This window comes from Ovis aries, chromosome 1 (genome assembly GCF_016772045.2).
Source record: "Ovis aries strain OAR_USU_Benz2616 breed Rambouillet chromosome 1, ARS-UI_Ramb_v3.0, whole genome shotgun sequence".
NCBI classification, from domain to species: Eukaryota; Metazoa; Chordata; class Mammalia; order Artiodactyla; family Bovidae; genus Ovis; species Ovis aries.
In genome coordinates this window covers 187,107,195-187,133,876 of record NC_056054.1, presented here as the reverse complement: position 1 = coordinate 187,133,876, position 26,682 = coordinate 187,107,195, and the positions used below count along the sequence as shown (strand labels likewise).

The 26,682-nt window shown below is 35.9% G+C and overlaps 1 protein-coding gene across 10 annotated transcripts in view; it reads left to right on the top strand.

The window, feature by feature from the left end:
• IQCB1 (IQ motif containing B1) overlaps positions 1 to 26,682 on the top strand; it is a 40,763-nt gene that overhangs the window by 5,150 nt on the left and 8,931 nt on the right. For 8 of the 10 annotated variants that reach the window (XM_042232088.2, XM_012095481.5, XM_012095486.5 and 5 more), the window contains exons 3-12: positions 286 to 397; positions 618 to 780; positions 2,623 to 2,752; positions 6,102 to 6,195; positions 11,388 to 11,487; positions 15,990 to 16,168; positions 18,829 to 18,938; positions 19,539 to 19,648; positions 23,335 to 23,477; positions 25,080 to 25,228. In XM_042232088.2, the coding sequence (XP_042088022.1) occupies positions 298 to 397; positions 618 to 780; positions 2,623 to 2,752; positions 6,102 to 6,195; positions 11,388 to 11,487; positions 15,990 to 16,168; positions 18,829 to 18,938; positions 19,539 to 19,648; positions 23,335 to 23,477; positions 25,080 to 25,228 (1,278 nt within the window). In that variant the 5' untranslated portion in view covers positions 286 to 297. The remainder of the gene's footprint in view (positions 1 to 285; positions 398 to 617; positions 781 to 2,622; positions 2,753 to 6,101; positions 6,196 to 11,387; positions 11,488 to 15,989; positions 16,169 to 18,828; positions 18,939 to 19,538; positions 19,649 to 23,334; positions 23,478 to 25,079; positions 25,229 to 26,682) is intronic. The other 2 variants (XM_042232093.2, XM_060418530.1) reach the window with 1 other exon arrangement.

The window sequence follows — 26,682 nt, the reverse complement described above, 5'->3', positions numbered from 1 at the left end:
AGTTGGTGATGGACAGGGAGGCCTGGCGTGCTGCAATTCTTGGGGTCGCAAAGAGTCAGACACGACTGAGTGACTGAACTGAACTGACTGTAGCTGTTACACTAAGGTATAAGAATCTCTAACTTTAGAAATCCAAGTTTCTTCCTATAAGGAAGAAATGAGAGAAATCTAACTTTCACTTTTCAAACCAAGCCCAGCTATTGCCGTTTATGTTTCATATGTTGTTTAGGGGATGACCTAACTAAGGACTGTTGACCTTTATCTTTCTGATTCTGTTAAATATAGGTGGTATGAGAAATGAAGCCAACAGGTACAGACCCGAGAATCTTATCTCTGGCTGCTGAAGTTGCAAAAAGTCCTGAGCAGAATGTCCCTGTTATACTGTTGAAGTTAAAAGGTAAGAAAATTTTTTTTGTGATTGGCTAATTTAAGTAACAAAACAAATTCTATCATATTAGCATTTGTTTTTAATTTGTTCAGTGAAATCTTAACATTGTGATAAAGCAGTGATTTCTTCATTTTTAATGTATTTTTAGTTTTTATTCAACTTACAGAAATACAGATAGCTCTTGCATTTATTGAGCATAAATAAGTTATCTTATTTCCTTTCGCCTTAGAAATAATAAACAACACACCTTTAGGAAGCTCAGAGTTGAAGAAAATCAAACAAGATATATATTGTTATGATCTCATTCAGTATTGCCTCTTGGTCCTCACTCAAGATTGTTCTCGTATCCAGGGTGGTTGGACTACAGTTTCCCAGCTAACACAGATACTAAGGTAAAATGAAGCAATAAGTCAGCTTTTTATTGAGAGATATAGTAGATTCTTATTTTGAAATTTGCTTTCTTTTCTTAAAATCTTGCTAACAAACATTGACAACTGCTTCCATGGTATGTTATGGATGTATATTGTTCCTAACTGTACTTGTGAATATTTCACTGTCTAAAATTTCACTCCATAAGCTCTGCGAAGATGGTGATCTTGTCTCATGCTCACCACTGAATCCCAAGGACCTTACAGACTCTTTATTGACTAAAGAATATTGAAGAAACAAAGAGATTAAGACACTGGTTCTATACTGGAAAAACTTAACAGTAGAGATGGGATGACAATCATGTGGATTTATCATACAAGGCAGAATGAAAGAGGTGCTGAAATGAAAGGCATTTCAGGAGAGATACAGAAACTATTCATTTCACAGTATATTGATTTAGCTATCTCAAATTTATATTTCATTAGTAACCCAAATCATGCCAATAAATTTAGAAGCAGCATATACTGATCTACTGCCACGCTAGAAATTAAGAGAAAAAGAGATCAAAATCTTTATTTTGTGTAGGAGTCTATAAAATAAGCCAGATGTTCTCAGTGTCTAAGCCACTTCCTAATTAGTAACTGAAAATGTGCAGTACTAACTGGATCTTAGTTTTTGAAACTGCTTACTCATAATTAAAGATACATAAAGGCCAGATTCAAGGTATACCATTAGATATACCTTAACAACTGTATATAATATTTTTATACCTTAATTTTCAAGATTATTTCCTGAAGTAAATAAGGCCTTATGTCTTTGTTTTGTTAGATATGTTAGTTCATGGAAATATTGATTGAGCTAGACTCTCAGAAGTAGACTCCGCGTCTTAAGAAATCCACGGTTATGAATGTACAAAAATGTGTTTCATTTATTAACATTTTCAGTAAAAATAGTACTTTTAATTAACTTTAGAAATGAAAGGGAAAAGAGAAACTGATGCATGTGGGTGTAAGTCTCTTGACTTTCAGAACCAATATGCAAAAAAAAGGACCTATTAAGTTTTTAGTATACTCAATATGTAGTAACTGTTACACAAGCCTCAAGCATCAGTACTTACTCATTAGAGTACAAACATAGAGACTATTCTTGGATTGGGGACTTTTTTTGGTATTAGTTTGCAGAAATACTTTATTATTATTGAACCTTTTAAATATACTCATTTCATACCTAGGGGATGACTTTATGTATGGTTTCAAGAGGACCCACCATTTCTCTAAATGACCTTTCATTGTCTGCTGTGGAATGTGTCTGCTAGAGTTTTTGCTGTTTGTCCTTCCGATGTAGGGAGTATGCAAGCAGATATTTTGCAGGTTTTAGGAAAGGAGATCTCTTGGAAAGAATTGGTATAAAATTAGAGTGTTCCATTTCCTAATCTGTCCCTTGTAGACTAATACTACCCTAGCTATTTTTCAGCTGTCTGATGTCTAAAATGTATCAGTTAACATATGTTATTCCTGAGTTAAATTCTCAAAGTATTCTATTGCTTTTAGAGTGTGTGTAGCCCATTCACCAAAAACTTGCCTCTCTCTTTATTGTGAGCCAAGTGTATTTTGTTTCCTGAAGAACTGACAAGTAAATTTTTAGAAAATAGATGTCCTAGCTCTAAATACAGGCAAAATTCACACCACTGTTTACTTATTAACAAAGTTGTTACACTAACTGTCCATTAAAAATTCTTTATTGGCTTGACAACAAAAGAAAGATACTAAAAATTCTCATTAAGACACAGTGTCTAGAAGCCTTAGCATTTGTCTAAAATTTGCAATTGGCACAAACTGAGTCACAAACTTATGCTCTTATTTCAGCCATTGCTGTGTGGGCTTGGAACCAGGAGAAGATGCAGAAGAATTTTACAATGAATTACTTCCATCGGCTGTAGAAAATTTTCTGGTTTTGGGGAGGCGATTACAAACATGTTTCATCAATGCAGCTAAGGTATGTTTGTTTACTTAGGGGTTTGTGTTTGTAGCCAAAACTGTTTAATTCTTGAGATGATATTCCACATTGTTTTTCAGATGTGCAATATTTGGCTGCAAGGACAATTGGAGTGGCTTCCAAAGTGGCTCAGTGGTAAATGATCCACCTGCCAAGCAGGAGATGTGGGTTTAATTCCTGGGTCAGAAAGACCCCCTAGAGAAGGAAATGGCAACACGTTCCATAATTCTTGCTTGAGAAATCCGATGGACAGAGGAGCCTGGTGGACTATATAGTCCATGGAGTTATAAAAGAGTTGGACATGACTTAGTGATTAAACAACAACTAGAGTAATGGATTTAAACATTTTAGCTACAAAAAAACCTTTACAATTGAAAATTTTACAGTGCTGACTGAAGCATATTGTACAACACTATGCTTTTTGAAGTATCTGCTTTACTACTCACTTTTGAGCAACACCCATAGATATTTATTTCCATAGCATAATTTCTGTTTTAATTAATAGTAGAGGAAAGTATTGTTCTCTAAGCTCAAGGCTTTCTTTGTTAACTCCAGTGGTAAAGAAGAATAAAGGTAAACTTTCTATTTGCTCATTCAGATCCTCTCTAGTCAAAATATTTCAGCCAAAACATTTGGATTCGTATCAGTCCAACAAATATTTCTTGAGTGAATTATGCTGAATACTATATGTACTTTTTTTTTGACCCATGGATTGTTTTGAAGTGTGTTGCTTAGTTTCCAGATAGTTGAGGATTTTCTTGATATTTTATTGTTACCGGTTTCTAATTTAATTCTGTTATAGTCAGATAACATACTGTGTCATTTCAGTCCTATGTCTCCTGCATTGGCAGGCAGATTCTTTACCACTGAGCCACCAGGGAAGCCCTGGATCTGATTTCTTTTTCTGGCTGTGCCAAAAACTTAACTCTGGATTCTTACACAAATAACTTGATTTCATTCTGCCTCTGTTTCCTCCTTTGTAAAATGAATTTCCATCTCATGAAGAGCTCAGACCATTATGAAAGCTTTATGTTTTCATCAAAGCATTTTTAATATTCCCCATTTAAAAGCAGTAATAATTAGATTATTTTCATTCATATTGTCCTTCAATACTTTCCATAATACTTTCCTATTTGTTAGGAAACATTATGGTGTTTGTATAGAGATAAAAATTTTTTTAATATATCCATCAAAGGGAGTAAATCAGCTATAAAATAAAAAGAAGGCCCCTTGACCACAGAAGAAATTAAAATTGGTGGATAAAAAGATGATGACAAGACAAAGAGGATTCAGTGCACAGGCCCAGAAGGGCGCAGAAGTAGTGTCCAGAATCCAGGCAGGAAGCTACTGTCTGAGTCCGTGACTCAGGTGCCAGTGGAGCAGGTGCTGGTGTGATAGACAGGCTGGTTGAGCAGGAGGACTGGCTCTCTTTGCCTTCAAGGCCCAGCCTCTGCGCCCATCCAGTTCCTCCTGTAGCACTTGTTTGTTGATGGGTTATCATGGCATCAGCAGCACAGACTAAAACAAAACAGTTTGGACTTTGGTTTTAAAATTAATTAAAATTCTGTTTCTGCTGTCAAAAAAGAATAAGAAAACTGAACTTATCTATTAATTCTATCTACCTAGTTGTTTGTCAGTCATATATATATATTTTAAAATCAGTTGGTATGTTGGTAGTAGAGTACGTAGTGGGACATACATAGGATTTTATGGCCTAAACTGAAAACTTGTTTACATATACATATATACAGGCATACATACATATGTATATATACACACACATACATTCATACATACATATATTCTATTTTTAAGAATAGAAAAGCACCTATGCCAGAATTTTGAAGTGACTTTGGGATAAATTTTGTTAACCAGTCTCAGAGGCCATGAATTTAAGGTTGACATTATCTGATGGACTTTTAAAAGAAAGTACTAATTTTAGGAACCCAGCAGTATCCTTTGAGATTGGTAGCAATGAAGATTATGTGCCCTTTCTTTCAGTGAAACTGGCTAAGGCAGTTTATTGGATAAAGGGATTCTTGATCTAATGTGACACTTCTTTCTTTTTTGATTGTTGTTATATTTGTTAGTACATGTCTGTGTAAGCACCTATCTAGCCCTGCACTAGAATAATAGGAAGAAAATGCTTTCATTATTATAAAGAGTAATCATAGCAATTATATTTTTGCTGTTATTACTTTTATGCCATAGTACATTCAGAACATGGATGAGATTAATGGCCTTTATATTAACTTGGCAGTAAAATTATGTGGCCAGGGAAAGACAGAAGTGTGAATGTATTCTGTTTATTTCCCACTTTGACACATACTGTAATCTAGAATAATTCCTCACTCTACTTTCCAGAAGGAAAGAAGCAGAAAAAAATTGTCATTTATTTATTGGATAAATATTGATTTAACTGTGTGTTTGAACTGCTTTAGACACTGGGTGTATAGTATATAATGGGTGTTTCAGTTCAGTTCAGTCGCTCAGTTCCAACTCTTTGCAACCCCATGAATCGCAGCACACCAGGCCTCCCTGTCCATCACCATCTCCCAGAGTTCACTCAAACTCACGTCCATCGAGTCGGTGATGCCATCCAGCCATCTCATCCTCTGTCGTCCCCTTCTCCTCCTGCCCCCAATCCCTCCCAGCATCAGAGTCTTTTCCAATGAGTCAACTCTTCGTGTGAGGTGGCCAAAGTACTGGAGTTTCAGCTTTAGCATCATTCCTTCCAAAGAACACTCAGGGCTGCTCTCCTTTAGAATGGACTGGTTGGATCTTCTTGCAGTCCAAGGGACTCTGGAGAGCTAAATAACATGGTCTCATGCTCTCATGGAGTCATAGAGTAGAAGCTGCAACTGAAATACACTAAATGCTTTATATACTGACATCTATATGTGCGTATTGCAGTGATGTTCAACCCTGGCTGCATACCCTAGTCACCCACTTAATTGTGTAAAAAGTAGATGTCTAGACTTTTAACTTTGGAGATTCACATTACAATATGTTTGAACTAAAACCTGTACATAGGAATATTTGTAAAACTCCATAGATGATTCTTATGAATGACTGGTATTGAAAAATCCCTAGTGTATCAACTTATAGTTCTTTTGCTTCTTCTATTGTCCCATTTGACCTCTGGATAGCAATCACTTCTGTTATGTATTACTAGCCTTAACCACAGTTTTTTAAATTAAGAAAAAAGCTTCAAGATTATATACCTCATAAATAGCTAAGATAGATCCAAAAACTGGTCCTAAGACTCTCCAGAGAGAAGTCTATCTTTTTATTAATTAAAACAATTACAGTGAAGTCAATTCTTATGTGTGTGTGTGTGTGTGTTAAGGGTGAAGAAAAAGATGCATTACTACACTTTTTTGAAGTTGTGACTGATTCTCTCTTCTGGCTATTGGGAGGCCATGTTCAACTCATCCAAAATGGTAAGAGAAAAGATTTTTAATGTAACTGATAGTCATTGTAGAGTCACCTGCTATCAGTTTGATTTTTTTTTTTTCCTAAAAACTACTCATTAAATACATTTAAATAAAAGCACATTGAAATAACCCCATACACAAAAAGTTAAGGCAAATTTGGATATTCCAGCTTTAAATAGACAACATTAACAATAATATTACATTAAGGGGAATATTGCTAAAATAAAACTTTCTCCTTAGCTTTTTCTATGTAGCAAATTTAAGATAAGGCTTAATAATTTTAACAGTTTATTCCAGGGGAAAAGTTTTTTATGTTTGTTTCAAAGATTACAGTTGTATTTTAGTCTTAGTGTGTCAGAAATCCGTATGTAAAGAGTATAGATATGATTTAATTCACAGCCTAACTATTGAGGTAAGATTAAGCTTCTATATGGTGATATTTTACTAAACGGGAAAGTTACTTTATAGGCTATTTCTATACTTACATTGAAAAATATAAATATATGTTAGTTTTATGTTTCCTTAAGACTAAAAAGTAATTTTTAATAAGTGTGACAGTGTTCCTACGTTCTTGAAAGATTTACTCTAAGAAAAATGTAATGTATAGGAATAATATAGAACATTGATATTTTTAGAAAGTAAAAATTGAGCTGAATATTAATATTTTATTTTTTACTTTCAGAATTATGCATGTACATCATTTACAGAGTCAGCGAGTTCCATAGGATTATTTAAAAACACGCAAACGCAGTCCTTGGCCCTCACACCTCTCTCCATTTCCCATTTTCCAAAGGCAATTACTCTCATGCTGAAATACTTCCTTTAAAAAAAAAGAAACATTATCTGTTCATTTCCCTTTATGAAAAAAATATTATTATAAACTTCTCTACTATAAGAACTATTTTACCAAAATGTAAAGTGCTTAGCTACACTGTGGTGTAATACTAAAAACCTAGTTAAAAGACAGCAGGAGATAGAATACGTGAAAAAAGTTTTAAATATGCCATATTCCTTTTCAAAATAATAGCTGTAACAAAAGTGACAATATTTCTCAGGTCAGTCTGTCAGTTTAAAACACCAATAAAATAGGTGTTAAATAGAATGTCCAGTAAGTTTTTCTCTCAAAAGAACCACTTCCTTGGAGAAATAGCTGACTGTATATAGGTATGAGGTAGAAAATATGCAAGGTAAGCCAGAAGTATCTTGAATACTAGATAGGAAAGAAGCAGTCAAAGTCTGTTAGGATTTTGTGAAAAGGACTCAGGAGCCAGCATAAGAGGTTTCTGCTAGCCAGAAATGGGAAAATTGAAAAGTAATGAGGGTAATAACTACAGTGGATTAAAACACATCAATAGAGTGAGATTATTAACTTTAACCTTTTTACTATGGGAAGTAGAATAGTTTAATTAACCCCTCTGTACTCATCACTGAGATTCAATCATTATTGACATTTCTCTAATCTTTTTATTACTTATTTCCTGCCACAATTAGAAACAGTTACCATTAGAGTCTGCTAGGGAACCAATTCATTTTGAAAAATAGTAATAAATAAAGAGTCCATCATTTATACTGCCTTTTCGTACATATTGATGAGGAAAATTTTTTCTTTATAAACATATTCCAGCTAATAAGTGAAAAGGGTATGATAGAATCATGCTATATTATAACCTTTAGTGAATTAATTATCCATCACTGTCAACATCTCAAAAGGAGAGATATCAGATATGAAGTGCCTCATTGTAATGTCTCATTATAACCTCACATATGACATGTATATAACAAAAATTCAAACATGAATCATTTTGATCCTGGAGCTCCAACTACCAATTTGTAGACGGTCAGAGAAACATTATGCCAGAGGAATGCAGTTAGCAAAAGTAAACTGGGAAGCTCAAAGGACAGTTGACATAACTGAATGTAGTTAGCAGAAGTAAACTGGGAAGTTCAAAGGACAGTTGACAGTTGCAAGGGGCAAAAGGGTAGAGTAGAAACCCATAGGTTAAAAGAAATTTGAAAGATAACTGGTTACATTGTGTGGCTCCTGTTTGGATCTCAGTTCAAATAAACTTCTGAAAATTCACCAAAAAAATGGCAATGGGAGCAGGGACTGGATATTTGATAAAATCAGGGAATCATAATTAGTTAGGTTAGATAATGGCTATATTTTATTTTTTAATAATTCATACATAATATTTTGGGAATATGTATTGAAATATTTCTGGGTAAAATTATTTGATGTCTTGGATTTGCTTTCAGATAAAATGGGAGGCAAGAAGTAGATAGGGTAGGTGAAACAAGACTGGCCATGAGTTGATCATTGTTGAAGTTGAGTGACTAATACATGCAGGGTCATATATACTACTCTTACACATGTTCGAAACTTTAATTTTAAAAAATTGGCAAATATCAGTTTTTGTTGGGAGACCAAATAGTTATCTGACTATACTTGAAAACAATATACTGCTGCTGCTGCTGCTGCTGCTAAGTTGCTTCAGTTGTGTCCAACTCTGTGCGACCCCATAGACAGCAGCCCACCAGGCTCTGCCATCCCTGGGATTCTTCAGGCAAGAACACTGGAGTGGGTTGCCGTTTCCTTCTCTAATGCATGAAAGTGAAAAGTGAAAGTGAAGTTGTTCAGTTGTGTCTGACTCTTCGCGACCCCAAGGACTGTAGCCTACCAGGCTCCTCTGTCCATGGGATTTTCCACGCAAGAGTACTGGAGTGGGTGCCTTGTCCAAAAATAAATCTTATAATAAGATAAATGTTATTAAAGTAGAATAACTTCAACAAATTATTTTATCATATTTTTTCCAAAATAGAGAAAAGATATATAAACACTGCATACTACATGATTTCAGTGAATTCAGAATTAAAGGGTTATTAATAAACATCTTTGCTGCTGCTGCTGCTGCTAAGTCATTTCAATCGTGTCCGACTCTCTGCGACCCCATAGATGGCAGCCCACCAGGCTCCCCCATCCCTGGGATTCTCCAGGCAAGAACACTGGAGTGGGTTGCCATTTCATAACCAATGCATGAAAGTGAAAAGTGAAAGTAAAGTCACTCAGTCGTGCCCGGCTCTTAGCGACTCCGGGGATTGCAGCCTACCAGGCTCCTGGGATTTTCCAGGCAAGAGTGCTAGAGTGGGTTGCCATTGCCTTTTCCAATAAACATCTTTAGGTAGACAAAAATAGAAAAATACACTTATCCCAGCTACAGAGAATTTTTTTGCTATTGAAAAATTAAAAAACCATAAAAATATTTAATAATATCAGGTTTTTGAAGTTGTTAGATTTTTTTAAATGTTATCTAGTGAAATATTGGATTATGTAAACAGAAATGAAGAACAGTAGTTAGTATGTGAAAGAAACCAAATATGTCCCCTCAGGAGACTGATGGAGAAGGAGATGGCAACCCACTCCAGTGTTCTTGCCTGGAGAATCCCAGAGACGGGGGAGCCTGATGGGCTGCCGTCTATGGGGTCGCACAGGGTTGGACACGACTGAAGCGACTTAACAGCCGCAGCAGGAGATTGAAAGAGGAATAAATGTGTAGAAGCTAGGATAGTGTTCACAGAGCTGCCTTTCCAGCATACCTGATCCCACTTTAATTAAAATTCTAGTCAGTTAATGAACAAAGGACTATTAACTGACATTTAATAGGAATCTACACTGTTTCTAGGCAAACTTAGATAGTGTGTTGTCACCCTGCTTATTTAACTTCTAAGCAGAGTACATCATGCAAAATGCTGGGCTGGATGAAGCACAAACTAGAAATCGACTGCTGGGAGAAATATCAATAACCTCATATATGCAGATGACACCACCCTTATGGCAGAAAGCAAAGAGGAACTAATGAACCTCTAGATGAAGGTGAAAGAGGAAAACTGGCTTAAAACTCAACGTTCAGAAAACGAAGATCATGGCACCTGGTCCCATCATTTCAGGGCAAATAGATGGGGAAATAATGGAAACAGTGACAGCCTTTATTTTCTGGGGCTCCAGAATCACTGCAGATGGTGACTGCAGCCATGAAATTAAAAGATGCTTGCCCCTTGGAAGAAAGGCTGTGGCAAACCTAGACAGCATATTAAAAAGCAGAGACATTACTTTGCTGACAAAGGTCCGTCTAGGCAAAGCTATGGTTTTTCCAGTAGTCGTGTACAGATGTGAGAGTTAGACCATAAAAGAAGGCTGAGTGCCAAAGAATTGATTCTTTGGAACTGTGGTGTTAGAGAAGACTCTTGGGAGTCCCTTGGACTGCAAGATCAAACCAGTCAGTCCTGAAAGAAATCAACCCTGAATATTCATCGAAAGGACCAATGCTGAAGCTGAAGCACCAATACTTTGGCTACCTGATGTGAAGAGCCAATTCATTGAAAAAGATCCTGATGCTGGGAAAGACTGAAGGCAGGAGGAGAAGGGGATGACAGAGGACAAGATATTGGATATATCACTAAATTAATGGACTCAAGTTTGAGCAAACTCTAGGAGATAGTGAAGGACAGGGAAGCCTGGTGTGCTTCAGTCCATGGCATCACAAAGAGTCTGACATGACTTAGCAATTGAACATAACAACAACCCTGTTCTAGGACATTTTATAGTAGTCTGTGAGAGAGTTGTTAGTTTTAACTTTACAGGGAAAGAAGTAAGATTTTCTGAGAGGTTAAGTGACTTGCATAAGCATGTAGTGCCAGATCTTCATAACTGGCTGTTCAGAACCTAAAAATTACAAACCAAATACTCTTCTGGGTAGTTAGTGATTTTATTATTATTTAAGAAGGTATTAGCAAATATGATACATTATATAACAGTTAAATTTTTAAGTACATGAGCTGCTGATTATAATCGTCTGAACTATTGCTATTCCTTCATATTCTCTTTTTCACAGAAAATGTGATTGTCTTCACTGAAATCAGTTAGAAAAGGAGACTCGTTTAAGGATATGTTATATTTTATTTTTAATTTAAGGGAAGATAACGATACATTCTTAGCTTAGTATTTATTTGTAACTGTCCATAAAAATGGAATAACTGCCTTATTATGGTTATGGAAAAACCAAGTATAACTTTACTGCAAAGTATATCAAGGCAGGAAGTTTAGCAGAAATGCTTATGCTTTGATCTGGTTTTGAAAATACAAGTAAATCCCAGTTGTATCATCATAGAATCATAATCTTTCTTTTTTTCTCTTTTTTTAGTACTGAAAAGTGATCATTTCTTGCGCTTACTGCAAACTGATAATGTTCAAATAGGATCTACAGTCATGACTTTGCTACAGAACATACTACAGATCAATAGGTGACTTGGCTTTATAAAATACATAGAATTTTTTATTTTTGATGAGAAGCATTATCAGTTTTACTAAAATCAATTGTATATGACATTTAAGAAGGTTTGTTATTACCATTGTATTTTTCAAAGAATATAAAAAGTATAAAATACTGTAAAAGAAAGTTTATTATCGAATTTGTATCTTATTTCAGAACTTAAGATTTTAGCCCTATCTCAGTCTTAGAGAAGAAAAGTTACTGTGATATCTGAAGGAGAATATTGGGATCACGATAATAAATGACTAATCAAATAGCATCACTGACTTAATGGACATGAATCTGAGCAAACTTCAGGAAATAGTGAAGGACAGGGAAGCCTGGCATGCTGCAGTTCATGGGGTTGCAGAGAATCAGACATGACTTAGTGCCTGAACAATCATGTACTTATTTAGCAGACTGCAAGCTCAGTATTTGCCAAGTGCAATGCCGTTCTAGAGTATAAAAGAAGTAAAAGACAATTTTTCCCAGGTTAAAATAGAAAGGCAGAGTAAACACTGTTGAAATCATTGATTTTTTTCAGCTCAATATGGATTTGTTAAGCATCTAGTATATGTGATGCCATCCAACCATCTCATCCTCTGTTGTTCCTTTGTCCTCCCGCCTCCATTCTTTCCCGGCATCAGGGTCTTTTCTGAGTCACTTCTTTTCATCAGGTGGCCAAAGTACTGGAGTTTCAGCTTCAGTATCAGTCCTTCAAATGAATATTCAGACAGATTTCCTTTACAATTGACTGGTTTGATCTCCTTGCAGCCAAAGGACTCTGAAGAGTCTTCTCCAACACCACAGTTCCAAAGCATCAATTCTTTGGCACTCAGCGTTTTTTATAGTCCAACTCTCATAACCATACATGACTACTGGAAAAACCATAGCTTTGAGTTGGCAGACCTTTGTTGGCAAAGTAACGTCTCTGCTTTTTAATATGCCTTCTACGTTTGTCACAGTTTTTTCCCAAGGAACAAACATCTTTTAATTTCATGGCTGCAGTCACCATCTGCAGTGATTCTGGAGCCCCAGAACATAGAGTCTGTCACTGTTTCCATTATTTCCCCATCTATTTGCCCTGAAATGATGGGACCAGGTGCCATGATCTTCATTTTCTGAATGTTGAGTTTTAAGCCAACTTTTTCACTCTCCTCTTTGACTTTATTCAAGAGGCTCTTTAGTTCCTCTTCGCTTTCTGCCATAAGGGTGGTGTCATCTGCATATATGAGGTTATTGATATTTTCCCAGCAATCTTGATTTCAGCCTGTGCTTCATCCAGTCCAGCATTTTGCATGGTGTACTCTGCATAGATGTTAAATAAACAGGGTGACAATATACAGCCTTGACGTACTCCTTTTCCTATTTGGAACCAGTCTGTTGTTCCATGTCCAGTTCTAACTTGCTTCTTGACCTGCATACAGATTTCTCAGGAGGCAGGTCAGATGGTCTGGTATTCCCATCTCTTGAAGAATTTTCCACAGTTAAGAAGTAGATGTTGTTCTGAAACTCTCTTGCTTTTTCTATGATCCAATGGATGTTGACAATTTGATCTCTGGTTCCTCTTCACATACTGAGATGAGTGCAGTTGTGCGGTAGTTTGAGCATTCTTTGGGATTGGAATGAAAACTGACCTTTTCCAGTCCTGTGGCCACTGCTGAGTTTTCCAGATTTGCTGGCATATTGAGTGCAGCACTTTCACAGCATCATCTTTTAGGATTTGAAATAGCTCAACTGGAATTCCATCACCTCCACTAGCATTGTTTGTAGTGATGTTTCCTCAGGCCCACTTGACTTCTCATTCCAGGATGTCTGGGTCTAGGTGGGTGATCACACTATCATGATTATCTGGGTCATGAAGATCTTTTTTGTACAGTTCTTCTGTGTATTCTTGCCACCTCTTCTTAGCCAAAACAGATTCAATATTGGTTTGTCCAACATAGACAGATATGTTCAGCAGGCAGAGAAATAAGAGTGCATGCAAAGATTTGTACACACAAATGTTTATAGCAGCTTTATCTGTAATAGTCAAAGACAAGACAACTCAAATGTCCACTGACAGTGAATAGGACTTGTGGAAGAGATCTGGACTAGAATTATGGACTTACAAGTTATCAGGCTAAAAAGTATAGTTAAAAACATGAGAGAAGAGCTCAGTGAAAAATATGTATTGAGTAAGAAAAGAAATTGGCCCAAAATGGAATCCTAGGGAATAACCTTTTAGGGGTGTACTGGAAAGCCTACAAAGAAAACAGGAAAAAAAAAAAAGGTCAAAAATCTGTAAACAGGGTGGAAGAGGACCAGAAGAACCTTTTTCCACAAAAGCTGAATAGTGGAGAATATCAGTTATAAACGTTCATGGTTACTTTTTCTAACTGGACAAAGGTTTATTTATATTGTTGAGTAAGAGTCTGTTTGCATTGCTCTCAGGTAAGAATCCTTGCCATTATTTGCTTTCTACAAGCCAACATCTACTTTTTTTTTTCTTTTTTTAATTGGTAGAATATTGCTTTACAGTGCAGTGTTGGTTTCTGTCATACAACAACATGAATCAATCATAATTATATATATCCCCTCCCTCCTGAACCTTCTTCCTGTCCCCACAGCTCACTTCTCTAGGTCATCACAGAGTGCCAGGCTGGGGTCCTGTTGTTATATAGCAAATTCCCTGATAGTTGTAAATATGTCAATACTACTTTCTCAGTTCGTCGCACCCTCAACTTGCGTCACTGTGTCCATAAGTCATTCACTACTAAGTTGATCAGTACCATTTTTCTAGATTCCATATATATGCATTAATATATAATACTTGTTTTTCTCTTTCTGACTTCTTTCACTCTGTATATGAGGCTTTAGGTTCATCCACTTCACTACAACTGATTCAAATTAATTCATTTTTATGGCTGAGTAATATTCTAGTGTTTATACATATTCTTTTTTATTACATCTTCTTTTTTAATAATTAAATTTATTTAGTTTTAATTGAGGGATAATTGCTCTACAATATTGTTTTGGTTTCTGCCAAACAGCAACATGAATTAGCCATAGGTATACCTATGTCCCCTCTCTCTTGAACCTCCCTCCCACCTCCTTCCCTATCCCACCCCTCTAGGTTATTATAGAGACCCAGTTTGAGTTCCCTGAGTCACACAGCAAATCCCATTGGATCTCTGTTTTACATATGGTAATTATATATGTTTTGTGTTACTCTCTCCATACATCCCATCCTCTCCTTCCTCCCCACCCCACTGCCCTATGTCTATAAGTCTGTTCTCTTATGTCCTATCTGCATTGCTACCCTGAAAATAGGTTCAACCGCACCATCTTTCTAGATTCCATATGTATGCGTTAATATACGACATTTGTTTTTCTGACCTAGTTCACTTTGTATAATAGGCTCTACGTTCATCCACCTCATTAGAACTGACTCAAATGTGTTCCTTTTTATGGCTGAGTAATATTCCATTGTATATATATACCACAGCTTCCTTCTGTCAGTGGACACCTAGGCTGCTTCCATGTCCTAGCTAGTATAAATACTGCTGCAGTGAACATTGGGGTACATGTGTCTTTTAGAATTGTGATTTTCTCAGGGACTATGCCCAGGAATGGGATTGCTAGGTCATACTGTAGATTTATTCCTAGTTTTTTTAAGGAATCTCCATACTGTTTTCCATAATGGTTGTGTCAGTTTACATTCCCACCAACAGTGCAGGAGGGTTCCCTTTTCTCCACATCCTCTCCAGCATTTATTGTTTGTAGATTTTTTGGTGATAGCCATTCTGACTGGTATGAGGTGATACCTCTTTGTCATTTTGATTTGTATTTCTGTAATAATGAGCAATGTTGAGCATCCTTTTATGCAATATCTACTTTTACAGAATTGCAAAATATATTAATCAGTAATAAATGGATAATCAAAGGAACATACCCCTAGAAAATCATATACTCCTTGGTGGGGTGAGTAAAAGGACACCTAGTAATCCCTTTTGACTGTTTCTAAGTTTCAGATAATTTTTCATGACATCAGTAATGCAGCATAAAGTTGTTGTGTAATGATGGAATACTAAAAGAAAAATTTCCTCCTAAGTACGTGATAATTGATTTTCTATAACATGTTTGTCTTCATCCATCATTAAGCAATGAACCATGTACTTACTGTCTTGTGATTTTCCTTTTATTATTGCTTGAAACTTTTGAACTATCTGTTTACTATTTTGCACATTAATCTTTCTCCAGTAATTGATTGCAGGTTTCTTTGACTACTTTGTATTCACTATTTTACTTAGCATGGTGGCTTACATACAATAAGAATTCAATTAGTTGATGTAATGTGATGTATTGTTGGAACTAAGCTAGCCACTTAAAATATTGGTTAATTTCCTGGATCAGGCCATAGACATTAAGTTGCTGCACCTTTTTTGTTTAACTTGTTGCGATAATGATGCATCATTTAGTAATGGTACATTTTTTATTCTTTTATTCTATTAGCGGTGATTTACTCAGAATAGAAGGGAAAATCCTTCATTCAATTTTAGATGAAGTTGTTTACAAACTTTTATCAACTCCTAGTCCAGTCATAAGAGGTACTGCTACAAAGCTACTACTGTTGATGGCTGAATCCCATCAGGAAATTTTGATTTTACTGAGACTAAGTGCCTGCTATAAAGGTAATACATTCTTTCTTTTCTTGAGATTTTTAAAAAGAACATTTTTATTGATGGTATATGGAAAACAAAATACCTGTGTTGGAAAAAGTCATTAACTAAAGTGTGCAGATAAAAACTCTGTCACAACAGGTAACAATTCAGGGGAAAAACTATATAATCCAGCCATCTTCATATCTCAACAGATGGCATATGATACTTTATTGATGAGGTTACAATAAATAATTTGCTCCCTTCGTCACAAAAGATTGTGTGTTGAATGTGCCATATATGTAATAACATAAGGACCGAAAAGATCAGTGATCTTCCCTAATTTTATTGAGAAAATAGAGCTTTGCTTGAGAGCTTGACAGCCTTTTAATCTTTACATCATTTAATAATTACTCTTTACCTCCTATACTGCCTTTCCTCAAAGACAAAAAAAATCCCCATCACCCCCAAAATCATGTGAATAAAAATTCAGAAACTTGAGAAGGAAAGGGTTCAGTGTATTACCATTACCTTATGATAGCTTTTCTTTAATTGAGCATTTACTCTATGTCAGATACTATTCTGCATATCTTATGTGTATTAGAATATTTAATCTTCATAACAATCCAGTGAGATGTTTGCTATCCTCATTATATAGCAGTGGAAACAAAAGTGTGGAACATGTAGGTGGTTTATCCAAAATCACTGTTTGTTTTTTTTTTCCCAACTGCTAAGCAAAGTTTAATGTGAGTTTTTATTTCTTTGTTAGGCAGTCATGAATTTATTACAGTATATTTTCTTATTCAGTATGGTCAAGAAATAGGTTTCTAGTTCATTAAGTATCTTATACTATATATTAATAATAATAATTTATCTTATATATTGGAGAAGGAAATGGCAACCCACTCCAGTATTCTTGCCTGGAGAATCCCTTGGACAGAGGAGCCTAGCCAGGCTATAGCCCATGGGCTCGCAAAGAGTCAGACAAGACTGAGCAACTAACTATATTGTATATAAAATTTCAAGAATTAGAATACAATGTGATATATTTAATGGACTTCCCAGGTAGTAGTGGTAAAGAATCCGCCTACCAATGCAGGAGACACAAGAGACACAAGTTCAGTCCTTGGTTGGGAACATCCCCTGGAGGAGGGCATGGCAATCCACTCAAGTATTGCTCCCTGGAAAATGCTGTGGACAGAGGAGTCTAGCAGGCTCCAGTCCATAGGGTTGCAAAGAGTCGGTCAGACATGACTGAAGTGACTTAATACACACAGACGTGAGTGACTTAGCTTACTTGAGTCATTACTGTGAACTTTGTGGGAGAGAAGTGCCAGTAATAAAACTCTCTAGATGATACTATGCTAGATACATATTATTTCTGTAATTTTATTTCTTCTGTAGACATGTGAATGCCCAACAGAGTTCATTATAAAGGAATTCTATCTTAATCTATCTCCCTTTCTTTTCTCAACAGTAGAACTTACTTAGTTTCCTCAAGATATTTTACAGTTATTAATACTGCTGAGAACTTGAGTCTTAAAGTAGAAGACATGGAAAGACCCATATATTCCTATGCTGTGCTTAGATACTCAGTTGTGTCCAACTGTTTGCAACCCCCTGGACTGTAGCCCGCCAGGCTCCTCTGTCCATGGGTATTCTCCAGGCAAGAATACTGGAGTGAGTTGCCATTTCCTCCAGGGGATCTTCCCAATCTAGGGATCTCAGGTCTCCTGCATTGCAGGCGAATTCTTTAGCATCTGAGCCCCCAAGGAAGCCCAGTTGTACACCAAGCCCATTCTCTTGCTTATGTGTATTGCACACATACATTATAATAATCATTCCTCCATGCCTTAGAAATGGGCTTCCCTGGTGGCTCAGAGGTTAAAGCATCTGCCTGGAATGCTGGAGACCCGGGTTCGATCCCTGGGTCAGGAAGATCCCCTGGAGAAGGAAATGGCAACCCACTCCAGTACTCTTGCCTAGAGAATCCCATGGAGGGAGGAGCCTGGTAGGCTACAGTCCATGGGGTTGCAGAGTTGGACATGACTGAGCAACTTCACACGACTTCACACACTCACATGCCTTCGAAATAGTACTTATTTTGTAACTTACATTACTACTCAGTTTTAATTTGGGATGGAAGTGCAGTATTTTAATGTTATAACACTTCTATAATAAATGCTCAGAAGCCTATTAATTAACCCCATATCACATACATTGTTGATATTTTTATTTAATAATGACTTCTTTTAATTAATAGTAACTAATAGCCTGTTTCAGTACTTCCACAGGATAGGCATTTACTCAATATATATTCAATATCTTTAAAATGTTCTCATGTAAGGTATTTATGTTGGAACAGGAAAAAAAAAATATATATATATATATAACTCTACCCTTTGACTTACCATAATGATTCCACTCTCCCTGTTTTTTCTAATTAAAGAGATTGACTAAGCAGATTTTGCATCAGATCTCACAAGTGAATACCCCAGAACTCTTAGGACAGTGGAAAATCTTAAAGACCTCTATCTAGAAGTTTTTGAGAAAAGGAAAAAGAAAAATCATGTGATTAATCTTGTTATTTTCATTTGTTTCTAAACTAGACATTTTAACCTCAAATTAATTCTGATAAGATAATAAAATCATATTTTATTATTAATAGCTATGCTTTTGTTATTCCATTTCAGGACTTAGAAGTCTACTAAATAAACAAGAACCTGGGACAGAGTTTAGTCAAGAACTTAGACAGCTCATTGATCTTTTAAGCCCTAAGGCCTATCAGGAAGTAGAAGACCAGGTATTGAATTATAAAAATAATTTGCATGATATTTACTAAAATTTCAGTAAACACTTTAGTTTGAAAATACTGGCTAGTAGTAGTCTCCTGAATCTTGTATTTGCTTTGTCTCCCCCTTCCTTTACTTATTCTCCCCTAAAATCCAGAGCAGCTATAGTTTGATGAGAGAAGTTGTTTTATGGTTTAAATTTTTCACTCTAGAGCCTTTTTTTAAAATCTGTACAGAGTCCTTTGTATCCTTGTATCTTTGAATAAGTGAAGCTAAGCATCAGAAGTGAAGCAAAGATGTTAAAGCATTAAATAAGCAAAATTGTGAAATCCTTGTAATGAGAATGGAAGTGATATTAATCAGGGAGAATTTGAAGCTGACCAGACTGCATCTTGAATACATTTTAGATATTGCCTAACTGAGCCTCCTTTGGGAGATGAGGTTTAATATTCTTAGGCTGTTCCTGTCCTGCGTTTATATAAATGTTGCCTTCTGCTCAACTTATTAAAGATGGAGATTAATACTTGCCCAGGCTGATATTTTAAGAAGTAAAATTCTAAAAACAACTTGCCTAGGGATGTCTTTAAATTAATTCTGGCCTTTAATTTCAGAAACAACATAAAGCAGCTTGCTTGATTCAAGCTTATTGGAAGGGTTTCCAGACTAGAAAGAGATTGAAGAAGCTTCCATCTGCTGTGATTACTTTGCAGAGGAGTTTCAGGTAAAAAATTTGGGTGAGAGGATTGGTGATCTGAGAGGGCTGCTGCAGCTGCTAAATCGCTTCAGTCGTGTCTGACTCTGTGCGACCCCATAGACGGCAGCCCACCAGGCTCCCCCATCCCTGGGATTCTCCAGGCAAGAACACTGGAGTGGGTTGCAATTTCCTTCTCCAATGCATGAAAGTGAAAAGTGAAAGGGAAGTTGCTCAGTCATGTCCAACTCTTCGCGACCCCATGGACTGCAGCCCACCAGGCTCCTCCGTCCATGAGATTTTCCAGGCAAGAGTACTGGAGTAGGGTGCTGTTGCCTTCTCCCTGAGAGGGCTAGATATATCTTATTAGAGTATAGCTGAAAACTTAAAAGAGAAAACTTAAAGAGTTCTTTTTTTTCTTTTTCAATATTCTAGTGTATTTCTTTCATTCTTGCTTCATACATTTGTGAGTGCCAGCACTTCATTAACCTTATACTTTCAAAAGCAGAGGACATAACATAAAACAGGAATCTAATGTAACAAATAAATAATCCTATTCACTTAAGACTTTGTGAGCCAGGTCTACAGAGGGAGCCAATAATGGTCAATATCTCATTAAACCCTTAAAACCAAAAGTTGCCATAATTGTTCAAATGTAATTATGGTAAAAATATGTATGAATATTAAAAAGCTTAAGTATGTTAACCTGATTTTCCTCAGTAAATATTGTCATGGAGAGATTTGGCCATTGACATATGACATAGTTTGTCATTTATCTCTATTTCAAGTAGACTAAAAATGAAATAATGAAGACGTGGCCCAGTTTTTACATGACTACATCTAGATTCTTAGAGGCAATAAAAAGAACATACACACACGCCACCACATAGGAGTTAGCTTCTAGGTCATTGCTGATAAATTGGAGCCATCTCAGAGATGATTTCAAAAACCTAACTTAAAGCTAAATTTTAGTTCACTGAAGTGTCACTTGCATATTCCAGAAGTCAGTGTTTTTTTAAGAAAACTGAAACTATTTTAATAACTGCAGCTGTGTTTCTCAGTTACAAACATGTTTTAAAATAGTGAACTAAAATAGGCTGCATGAAGAATCACCTGTGAGATGGCCCTGCTTTCATTAATGACGTTAGGAGCTAAGTTGTTTGTATCTGTGTTTTCTTTCAGTTGCCTCTAAGAACCTGTGTGGATTAGTGGTAGGTATTGAAGCCACTCTGGCTGTGTCCCTTAATGGACATTCATTTCATTGGTAAAAGTTTCCTTCAGAGAAGACTTAAAAAGTTAACTAATATCATTGGGCATGAATTCCACTGGTAGCAAAAAAGCCACCAAGGGAATTTTTAAACATGTAATTTTTTAAACATGTTTCAAGTGCCTAATATATTCCAGAGCCTATCCTAGGTATTGGGAGAGTTAAACAGACTTGAGTTTGTATCCCTCCTTAGCAACTTATGGGCTGAATGATCTTGGACAAGTTTCCCTACCTCCCTTAGCCTCAAATTTCCCATTTATAAGGTGAGATAATTGTCTGTGTAACTCACAAGATTAAAATAATATAAATTTTTTTAGCATGTTACTGGGCACTGAGAATGTGGTAGGGAGGGAAATGCACATTTTTTGCCATTGAAGATTTACATATCTAATTAGGCAGACAGATCTATTAAATAAATAGTATGCATAAGAGGCAAGTATAATCCATTCAGGCATTGCTCAAAGTTTATTGTGTATCTTACCTGCTGTTTCTTTAAAAATATTATTTATTTCTTTGGTGAAATAAATTTGGGAAATGATGGATATTTTGAGAGTCACAATATATTGTTTACAAGATCCTGAGATGTTCTAGCTTTACCTTTGTAGTGAACTCAGGTAGAATAGTTACCACTCATGAATTCTACCTACTATCATTTTCAGCTGTACATCATCTTACAGTTAAAGGTGCCCCTGTGCCATGGATTCAGACTTTTAATGTTTAGTCTTACAGTAGTTGCCAAATTTGCCTATTTTCCTTTGCAATATTAAAAAATCTCTATTTACAAGTATCCTAGAATTACAGATTTTGTCCACTTAGAAGTGTATCTATGGAATCTAATTAATAGTCCACTGTTTAGAAATTCCATTTCTTTATGTAGCAACACCAGAGTGGTTATAAATATATCCCTTAAAAGGCATTTTCCATGAGGCCAAAATTACTTAAATCTCACATTATAATGAGTTTTTAATTTTTTAATCTCCAGTTCGCTCCAGGCTTGAACACCTTTCCTCTTCTAATAGTTGCAACAGTTTATGCAAATTTCTTTTACTTCCTTTGTAGCTGGGCTTTCTGCAAAGGTTATTTCTGTCTCTTTGTGGTTAGGTCATTATCTCAGAGTAATTTCCCTCTCCCTTGTTATTTTGGGGGAGGGACTACCCACCACTCATAATCATGGACTGAGATTCATCAGAGCTTCAGATTAAACGGGGTATTCTGTTATAGTCACACTCTTTTTAAAGCACTTTTGTGGGGCTTTCTTTTTATTTAATCATTTTTCATGGTCAGAAACTTCATTTTCTGTTAAAATTTCGTTTTCTGCCCTTTTCCTCAGCAAGGTTTTCTGAAGCAGCTAACAGCCGTCTCAGTTACCCTCAGGAAAGCTCACGATTTGCCTACCTCTAATATGGTGCTGGTATTTAAGTTATCTTATTTGTTTTACTTGTAGGGGAAGAAAACAATTTTTTACCTCCATCTATTTTAGGTTCATTGGTTGGGGTCATGAAGACTATACTGACAGAAACAAAAACAGATTAACAAAAGAAAAACAATTTCTTAACTTGTGAAGCACATACAACATGGAAGAAACCTGACATGATGCATAACTTACAAGGGGTGGTTAGAATTTGGGTTTATATAGTTCCTGCTTTCTGAGATGGCCCACACTCTGTCCGTGGAATGTGTTTCTCCCAGGGTTGTTGTAGCCTTTTGAGACAGACCACATTCTGTCTATGTAATATGTGTCTCTAAATAAATCCACTTCTTACCTAAAAAAAAGAAAAGAACTTGGGCTTAATTTTATATATATATATTTTATATATAATATATATATATTATATATATATAAAGAATAATTTATAGAGAAGTGACAGGTGAAAAGAAAAGGGTTTTAGGCTTCTAAGGACAGTGAACTGTGGGAAGGTAAGTATATTGGGGAAAGTAAATATGTTGGGGAACTAACTAATGAAAGATATGTGTTATTTGTGCAGGTCTGTCTTAGCATAACTTTCCATCTTCATGGCCAAAATCTTGGGAGGAAAAGTTTGTGACAGTCATTTCTCAGATGTTTCTGCTTTTAGTCAGTTAAGAGACACTCTGGGAAGACTTCTTTCTATGCTTCATCATTCTCTTTTGCCTCCAGCTCAAAACAGTTTCTATGCCAAAGTGGCATATTCCACTACCTTTCAACTTCCCCTTGAAACTGATCTCAAAGGCATAACTATATCTCTTTGTTTGCCTTAGGAACAGTGATTATAGGCAGCAATCACTCAGATAAATGTTAGTTGAGTTAAATGAACAAAATCCATTAAGTACTTCTTTGAAATATTTATTTAAAAAACTTTTTTGCTCTCTGTATTTATATGATTACTAGCGAGGTTAAGCCTTTTTTGATATACTTCTTGAGTAGATATATGATTATGGAAATTATGTGTACTTAATGTTTCCGTCATAGATCTAAACGAACAAAGATGTTAATGAAGCTAAGTAGACAGAAGGAAGAAGAGGACCACAGATTACAGCTGCAAATTCAAAGGCAGAGAGCCATGAGACTTTCCCGAGAAATACGGCTGAATATGCTTGAAATAGTTCATCCAGGTGTGTGGCATTATCGGTTTATAAGCATAAGATCGATAGGGTAGGTTTGATAAACCAAATTTCCTAGCTACCTGATGAGTTAATTTTTAAATGTGAACCTTTACCCCTGTTTCAACTTTTTCAGGTCTTAATAAATCTCTTCAGTCAAAAAAAATTCTTATTTTTTTCTGATTAGACTTACTAGTTGATGATGAGCAATTTCTCCACTAATTCTTCTTAATTTTCAGATAAATCAGTGAAACATAAAATTTTATGCTTAAAGATAGATGTCTTTGACATAAAGAAAGAACCCCTTGAACTTAAGTAAGGTATTATAATATTGCTACATTGAAACATTCTGCCCTCAGAACTTAACTCATGATTCAGTACAAACCTGGTGACATCTTCTTGCCATCTTTGATACACAAAGCTGAAATTAATATTAAAGTGTAGCCTGGAAAATCTGAGTCATTTCAAGATTCCTTTTTTATTTCTTCCCCTTCCTACTACTTATTCCCAGTATCCCTCAGTAGCCCCTTACTTTTCTTCCTTTCCCTTAAATATAGATCTTTCCCAGGGTTCCTTCTTTACCCTTTTATTCTCATATTGCTCTTCCTGGGGTATCCCATCCATAACTGTAGCTTCAATTACCAAATGAGTGCTTAGCATTCTTAAGTCTTCTCTGCATCCTCACCCTTTTTCCTAAGATCTAGACCAGCCCTACCCAACAGAACTTTCTACAAAATGAAATGTTCTTTGTCTGCACTGTTCAGTACAGTGCCAATGGTTAGAGATAGCTGTTGACTTGAAATGTGGCTAGTGCACTTGAGGGCCTTAAATTTTATTTTATTGTCTTTAAGTAGCCATTTGTGTCTAGTGCTTACTACATTGGACAGCACAGCTCTGTAGCCAGGTGCTTATTGATTAGCTTTGCTTAGATAGCCACAACCATCCCCAAAGCTAGTCATTATCTGTCCCCACGGATTTCCACTTCCTGTATTCCTAATCTCTCAGGTAATTGCACCAGCAGTCTACTCAATGTCCCATCTATGAGACATCCTGGAATTCTTTCCCCTCCCTCCACATGTAGTTCACCACTAAATCCTATGAATTTTGGCACTATCTCTCAAATATATACTTTTTAATTTTTAAAATTAAAATTTTTTTAAATTTTAAATTTAAAAATTAAATTAGTTACTGTGAACCCTAGGATATATGCTGACCAATTGCTAGAAACTAAAAAATTATCTGTAGAACCAAGTGAGTGACTAAAGAGAAATTTAGAACCATATAGAGTAAGTAACGTATATGCACAGTGTGCCCTTTCCTTTTGATGGTACTGAATGACTTTCTATTTACTTATGATTCTTTTTTTCTAAATATTCTTGCTATTGGATTTTTAGTCCTTTCTCGTTCCTAAGACTCAAAATAATTATGTGAGTCTTTTTTCTAAAGATACGTAAACTGAGAAGGCTTTTGGAGCTCTTGTAAAATAATAGAATTGGGAAAATCGTATTGAAAATAATTAAAGGACTACAAGATTGTTACTTTGATTGTCCTGATTCTAGAATTTGAGAAAGCATAGAAGTGAGTATGTTATAATAGTGTCTGTCATCTTTTTAGGTCAGGTGGAAAAACATAATCGGGAAATAGAAGAGAAATCAGCATTGATTATCCAGAAACATTGGAAAGGGTACAGGGAAAGAAAAAATTTTCACCAACAGAGGCCATCTCTTACGGAATATAAAGCGGCTGTCATACTTCAGAGAGCAGTAAGTCTGATGTAGTAAAAAGAGTACTGGATTAGTAGGCAGAGACATGGGTTCAAACTTGACTTTTGCTGTTTACCTGCTGTAAAGTCTTGGTTAAGTCTTTTAACTTAGCTTTTTCTAAGCCTTTGTTTCTTCCTCTGTCAGAACCTCCTTAGGGCCAAAATGACTTAGATATTCAGTCCTTATTACTTTGATAGAACCTTGTGCATCATTTACCAAAATGCAGTGTTGTTATTAGTTTTTTTTTGTTTTTATTTGAACTATGAGCATCTCAAGGTTAAATCACTAAGTCTTATTTATTGTCAACCTCTCGCATGTGCTTGATACATGAATGAATGTCTACCCTGTGTTTTTCACTCAGTTATGTGGATCAGATGACCTAATTTATGGGAAAGTATTTCATCAGTTGTAAAGTCCTCTTTAAGTGCAGCATGTCATATTGGATGTTTTCAATGCATAGATAATATATTAGTTATAATAAGATCATTATAATTCTTGAATTATAGAATGGTATTCTTCAGTGATTTTCCTGGGGTTTATATGGAGCATAGTAATATTTTATAGCACAACTCTGTCTATTTCACTTAATATCTAGTTTTCCTAATATATAGTTATTTACTTACACATGGTTAACGTTCATATTAGGATTTCAGTCATATAGCATTTAGATTTATAATCCCTATTATAAAGTTTTAGGTCAGTTTCAGTTTTTCACAGTCAGAGATTTTGAACAGTCTCTGTTGATTTCTCTGATTAAGCTTTTACAAGTCTTTTTCAAACCATTGAAAAAACAGAGTGGTACTCTATTCTGAGAGAGATAGTCTGCTGCCTTCATTTTTCTCATTCAGGCCAAGTCTGCAACAGATGTTCCTGTTCTGTCACTGAATCACATCCATGCATGCTGTTTACCTTCTGATAAGCAAGGCCATCTAAGGATTAGCCCATAGATACCAGTGTTAGCCCTGGAGGAGGGCATGGCAACCCACTCCAGTATTCTTGCTTGGAGAATCCCCATGGACAGAGGAACCTGGCAGGCTACAGTCCATGGGATCGCAAAGAGTTGGACATGACTGAGCGACTAAGCATAGCACAGCACTAGTGTTAGAGACTGATGGTGAAAGGAGGAGCCTGTAGATCCTTTCTAATACCTTTGCCACATGACCACCTCCTTTTTTTTTCCCCCTGTGCTGCTTGTCATATGGGCTCTTAGTTCCCTGACCAGGGATCAAACCCATTCCCACTGCAGTGGTGCAGTAGAAGTGCAGCGTCTTAACCACTGGACTACCAGGGAAGTCCCAAATTTTTTATTTTGATTACATGTTGAAATGCTAATATTTTACATATAATGAGTTATGCTTATGTAACTCAGTACATGCAAAATACTAATTTAACCTCTTTTTACCTTTTACCCTTTGTAAACCGGCTAATTTCAAATTACACATCCTTACTCATGT